The 5,575-nt window shown below is 42.6% G+C and overlaps 1 protein-coding gene across 1 annotated transcript; it reads right to left on the reverse strand.

The window, feature by feature from the left end:
- Window positions 1–260: 260 nt before the first annotated feature.
- Window positions 261–5,575, reverse strand: LOC106149374 (the record flags this gene model as incomplete). Its single annotated transcript, XM_013518185.1, is given in 3 exon segments — window positions 261–1,529; window positions 2,526–2,789; window positions 5,392–5,575. Coding segments are annotated over 3 exon segments (615 nt in total), but the record flags the coding sequence as incomplete, so codon positions are not given.

Raw genomic sequence — 5,575 nt, forward strand, 5'->3', positions numbered from 1 at the left:
GAGTTGCTGGTTGGTTCCCAGCAATGTGTCTCCAATCCATACTCCCCTGGTGGTGGAGTATATGTGCACAGTCTCCACTCTTAAGGCGTGGAGCTCAAGATTGAGGGGCTCCGAGCATAGGCTCCAGAGGAAGACACACCTCAGATCACCACTGCCTTGTCTGTAATGCAGGGAGATCTGAGGCCTCATCATCTTATGTGAATATGGGATGCTCCTCTAGAGCCTCTTATGAGAATGAAAGAGAACAGTCTGTGAAAGTGCTTGGCGCGGTATCTGGTGCATACTAAGTGATCCGTTCAGTTATGTATGCTGCACAATAAATCAAAATGTAGTGGCCTAAAACACTGATTTATTATTTCTCATGATTCTGAGGCTTGGAAACTTGGGCAGAGCTCAGGTGAGCTGCTTTCTGCACTGCTAGCTGGGGTCGCTCTCTGGCTACGTCCAGCTGGTGGCTGAGCTGTGCTGGGAGGGCCGAGAGGCTTTTACTCAGGAGCTGTGCCTCCACGTGCTCCCACATGGCTCTTCTCCCCACGGGGCTGTCCTGGGCTTCCTCATGGCATGGAGGCCTCCTTGTAGCAGGATTTCTGAAGTGAACACTGGTTTCTGACAGCAGAAGGGATTGGTCAGTCTCTTAAAGGCTTTGCCTGAATCTGGCCGAGGGCCCCTCTATCACAGCCCATTGCCCAAAACAAATCAGGAAAGAGCCCTGACTGAGGGGGAAGATCAGATTGTGCTACTGGAGGAAAGGAATTACGTCTTCGGAGGTGATCACAGCGCTCAAGGTACTATTTCTCTGTACTTTGGTTTGCCATCTCGCCTAACAGAGTGAGGTATTCTGGCTGCTGTGGGCACTGAAACATAGGTGTAGCCCAGGGGCCCTCTTATTTTAAAGTAAAAAAAGTTTCAGTATTCGCACATTTGTAGTATTGCAGCTCTGTAAACAATGTGCACTCACTTAAGCATATCATCCAGTTTGTATTTTATCTCATATCATGAGATTGAAACTTACATTTTAAAAAATCACTAAAACATAGACTATTTAAATATGTCTATGTTTCCCCTTGTATTAATGGCATAGAAAAAAGAAAACAAATCTTTGAAAATCACTAACACAGACTCTTGTACATGTGCTGCTGAAGCAAGCACAAAACAGACTTCTGTATTGAGTTTTCGTTTGTTTTTCCTTCGGCCTGGAATGTCTTTGCTTTTTTGGTACTGGGAATTGAACTCAGGACCTTGCACAAGCGAGGCAGGCGCTGTGCCACTGAGCTATATCCCAGGCCCAGAATGTTTTTCTTAGCTCCCCTGTTTCCTCTTCTGTGGGCAAAGGGACACTTAGCTTTCAAGACAGCTCACTCGTCACTTCTCTATGAAGCTCCTGTGGACACACCAGTTGCCATGTGAACTGGATTGCTCCTTTTCCTGAGGTCTTGGTGCACCCTGTACACTTCCATCTCGGTAACCACAGCTTTTATTGCTGTGTGGCTGTGGCATAAGGAAACTAATGCCCAAATAGGTACCATATGCTACACAAAGGAAGAAAAGAGAGCCATTAGTCTTGTTCAGTTTACTGGCTATTGGAATAATGTGAACCATTAGTCTTGTTCAGTTTGGCTTGTTCTGGCTACTGGAAGAGAAAGTCAGAAAATATGTATTTAAAATAAAATCTTAATTTCAGGGCTAGAAATCTGTACAGGTTATTACAGAGCCACAAATAAGATATATGATGTACTTCAACCATCTTGGCAGTTTTTTTTTTTTTTTTAGCAAGGGGTTTTTGAGTGGAGCTTTTTCTTGTTATAATGGTAGGCTTAGGAATGGACAGTGTGATGAGGTCACACACCCCAACCTCAGTACACGTTATTGTGGTCCTGAAGCCGTAAGGACCCCAAACACAACTGGTGTTGTCTCAGAGAATTAAAGAGAGCTGTGGTCCATGTCTTCTTAGAAGAAGTGAAGTTTTTCTAAGCATGGGGCTTCCTCATGATGTTACAAAGTTGGGAGAACTCTAGTTAGGGCCAGGGCTTCTAAGAAATTTTGCAAGTTGCACAGAAGTACTATACATTGTTTTACACTGTTCAGTTTCTTTACAGGCCAGAGATATATGTTTATACTTTGAACAGAAAGACAAATACAAAAAACTTTAAGTAAAAATTACTCTCAAACTCACTTTTATCGGATGGACAGAAATCTATTGAGGCACAACAGACTTTTGATGTGTCAATATTAGTCCCGGCTGGTCACAGAATGCGTTTAAAGAGGAACAAGGATCAACAATAAGCACTCCTATGCCCTGGCATCAGTGTTCCTGCTTGGGATGGTCTCTGCTCACTTACTGTGCACAGAAATCCCGTTTACCTGTTTTAAGTTTACCTCAGCTGCTGTCTGGTCTAACAAAGCTTTCTGGATCTTTCTCATCAGTATGAATCACATCTTTCTTAGATGTAGTGGTAACTGCATTTCTATTTGACATATTTATATCACTTGCATTGCAGTTAATTATTTACTCTCCCCCTTCTTACCCAGAGAACTGTAAAGCCCTGGAGGGCAGAAACTGTTCCTGCTGGAGTCTTCCAAAGAGCCAGTGCAGAGGAATGGTCTGGAAGGAACACAGCCATTCCTTGTTGAAGTTCCCGAGTTGCAATCTGGATAGAAAGTACCTGGCGCTCGAAGGTTTAGCTCTACCCTTGATGGGTCCTTGATCACGCAGTGCACGCAGGTGGTGGGAGGTGAGACTTGTTTGTGATGATCTAGGGTCCAAACTAACCAATGCACTGCGGACACTTCTGGATGAAGTAGCCAAATGTGGAGAAGAGATTGGAAAGAGAGGGTTCAGTAGTACACAGCGCTGGGGGGCAAGCTCTCTATTCCTCTGACATCTAGATTAGCTTGTCCCTTTTAGGTATTTCTATTTATACTCTTTTGGAATCAAATGCTAATTAATTATATAGGTCTCAGTTTAAGAAATTGCTGTAATGATGTGACTCGACCTTAGTTATGCAAACAGTGAAAATGAGCAATATGAGGATAATTAATGGATTAAATAAAATATTAGGTGAAAAGGATTAAAATTATATAGAGGGCTATGTGAAATAGTTATGTTCATAATAGAGAGCATGAATATTTTTAGATTCTCCCAATTTAGACTTAGATATGCTTGTTCTATTTTGTAAATCAAAGAAATGTCCTATATCACGGATTGATGTGTTCAGGTTTTACGGTGACAGACACCTTATAATAACCAGAAATAGAAATTCCATCTTTGATGGTAATATAGTACAGGGGCCTGAGGAGAGAAGGTCTTAAGGTGCTGTTAATTAGCAGCAATCTGCAGCACAAAGTCTCAAAGCAATTAAAAATGTTAAGTGAATATTTGCATGCAGAGTGGAACGGCTCATATGCGGGCTGGGCAGGGCACCCTAGGAATTGCTTACAGTCCTTACATTAAACAAATTGTGTTGACAAATCCAAGAAGACCAAATATGGGCCAACATATGTTTATCTAGTAGGCAACTGCATTTTTGAATGCAATGTATTGGTCATTGTATACAAAATTGTCTCAGCTGCAAAATACATATAAACTATTTAATCTTTCATTTTTTTGTAAATGTGGTACTTCATTTATTTACAGAAAATTCAGTTTGTTTGCTGTGGCAATTTTGTTGTTCTCTGGTTCGGTAAACATCTGGAGGTTCCTGTGATAATTTAAGTGCCATTGATGGTCACACAATGGCTACAGTGTCACATTTATGCTCATCTGGGACCGAAGGGAATGACTATTGCTTTTGAGCTCAGAGTGGCAAAATGACTTATTATTGAGATACTCCATCAGCCTTTGTGTTGGTTTCATCAGTTAAGGGTGTTCAATGAACTTGTGAGCACACTTGTAAAAGAAAATCAAAGCCAATTCAACGTTGCAAACAAGTTTTCGAGTAAGGAAAAAGAAATGAAATGTTCCTTTTAGGAGAATGTGTGTGGCAAGTGGTTAAGACTTTTGGTAGTGCTGACTAGTTTTAACAGCTATGGCTTCTGGTAGACTTCTGTCAATCTCAGGCACAGTCAGCTACCAATAAGGGATGGAATATCCACTACAGAAGTCCCACAAGGCAGTGAACGAAGAACCAATGTAGTCCCGCAGACTAGCATGGTCCTCTGAATGGTGTGGCCAGCTTTAGGCTCATTGTGTTATGGGGAAAGAGAAATCAACAAGTGCTTGAAAACTGAGGGTTATCTTCAAAGCTGAAGTTGGCTAGTAGTTTTCACCTATTTTGCTAAAATTTTCAGAAGGTGGTGGAATTAACTGACTTGAATTTTTTCCCTCCTCTTTCAGCTCCAGTACACTTCCCAGAAAAGTCTGTGGCTTTTCACTTTATTTTATTTATTTTTCTGTTTTTTCACTAGTACCTTTATTTTTTAAATTTAATTAAGTTTATTGTACGATTTAGGTATATACAATGATCATATTCATCATAGGGAAATGACCTGACATTTTCAGGAAGTAAGGGTGCTAAGCAGGCAGCAGAAGAGAGGAGCACAGAACTTAAATATTCTCAAGCTCTTCATCTCTGTCCTTATTTCAGGGATGAAGCATTCCTAAGGATGGTAGGAGTTAGGAGAAACAGGCTGGTCAAACGGCTAACAGACATTTTGGTGTATGCACACAGCATATAAAAAGTAAACTGTATTTAAGTCAGGAATCGACCTTATGCAAATATGTCCTGTACATATGTGGCATAAAGGAGCGTAGGGGTTACTGAATAGGCCCTTCAGCGGGCCTTAGAACGGGGAGGGGGCTGAAGTCACTAACACTGGGCCAGGAAGCATGTTTATAAGAAATAACAGAGTGACCTCTGTGGATCTGGAAAGTTCCTGATTGTTACACAATGTGTGTGTTTCATTATTTACATGATTTTACTAGGCGATTGGGAGCTGTGTACACAGCAAGGTGAGCCCGTAGCAGCACCCCAGACTCTGAAACTAGAACCAAACACCATTTCCTTAATACTTTTCATTACTTTTGCTCTTGAAATAATACTTTATGCAAAAATTTTCCAAAATGTCTTCTTCTCTATGTCAGTGCAATTTATTTTCCTTAAATGTTTTTGGGAATTACAGTACAAGTTTCTTGGAAAAATTTTCATGCTCCTTTCTACCGTGCTGTAAGGACGAAATACAAAGTAAATAGTGAATAAAGCAAAGTAAATACTGCTTGGAAAATCCTTAATTTTGTTACAGGATCTTCTCGCACCTTCTCCCCTTTTTCTGCGACACACTGAAGCCCATCTTTCTGTCTGCAACTTTTTTGGGCTATTTCCTGGAGTTAGGGTGAAAAGAAATAAGGGACAAGGGTCCCTGGCCTAGGCGGGGTTGCGGGGCCTGGGGGCTGACCTTCGGCGACTCTGCGGGTTCTGGAAGGGAGGCGCGGGCCCGGGCAGGAGCAGCGGGAGTTGGAGGTTGCCAGGGCGGCGGGGCGACCTCGCGGGGGGCCGCGGGTACCTGCGCCGCCCCGCTTCGGCTGCCGGCTCTCGCGGCGGCCCCGAGGCCCGTTTCCGAGGTGCTCTCCCGGCGCCGG

This window comes from Chinchilla lanigera, unplaced genomic scaffold, assembly GCF_000276665.1.
Source record: "Chinchilla lanigera isolate Chin_1 unplaced genomic scaffold, ChiLan1.0 scaffold00043, whole genome shotgun sequence".
Taxonomy (NCBI): Eukaryota; Metazoa; Chordata; class Mammalia; order Rodentia; family Chinchillidae; genus Chinchilla; species Chinchilla lanigera.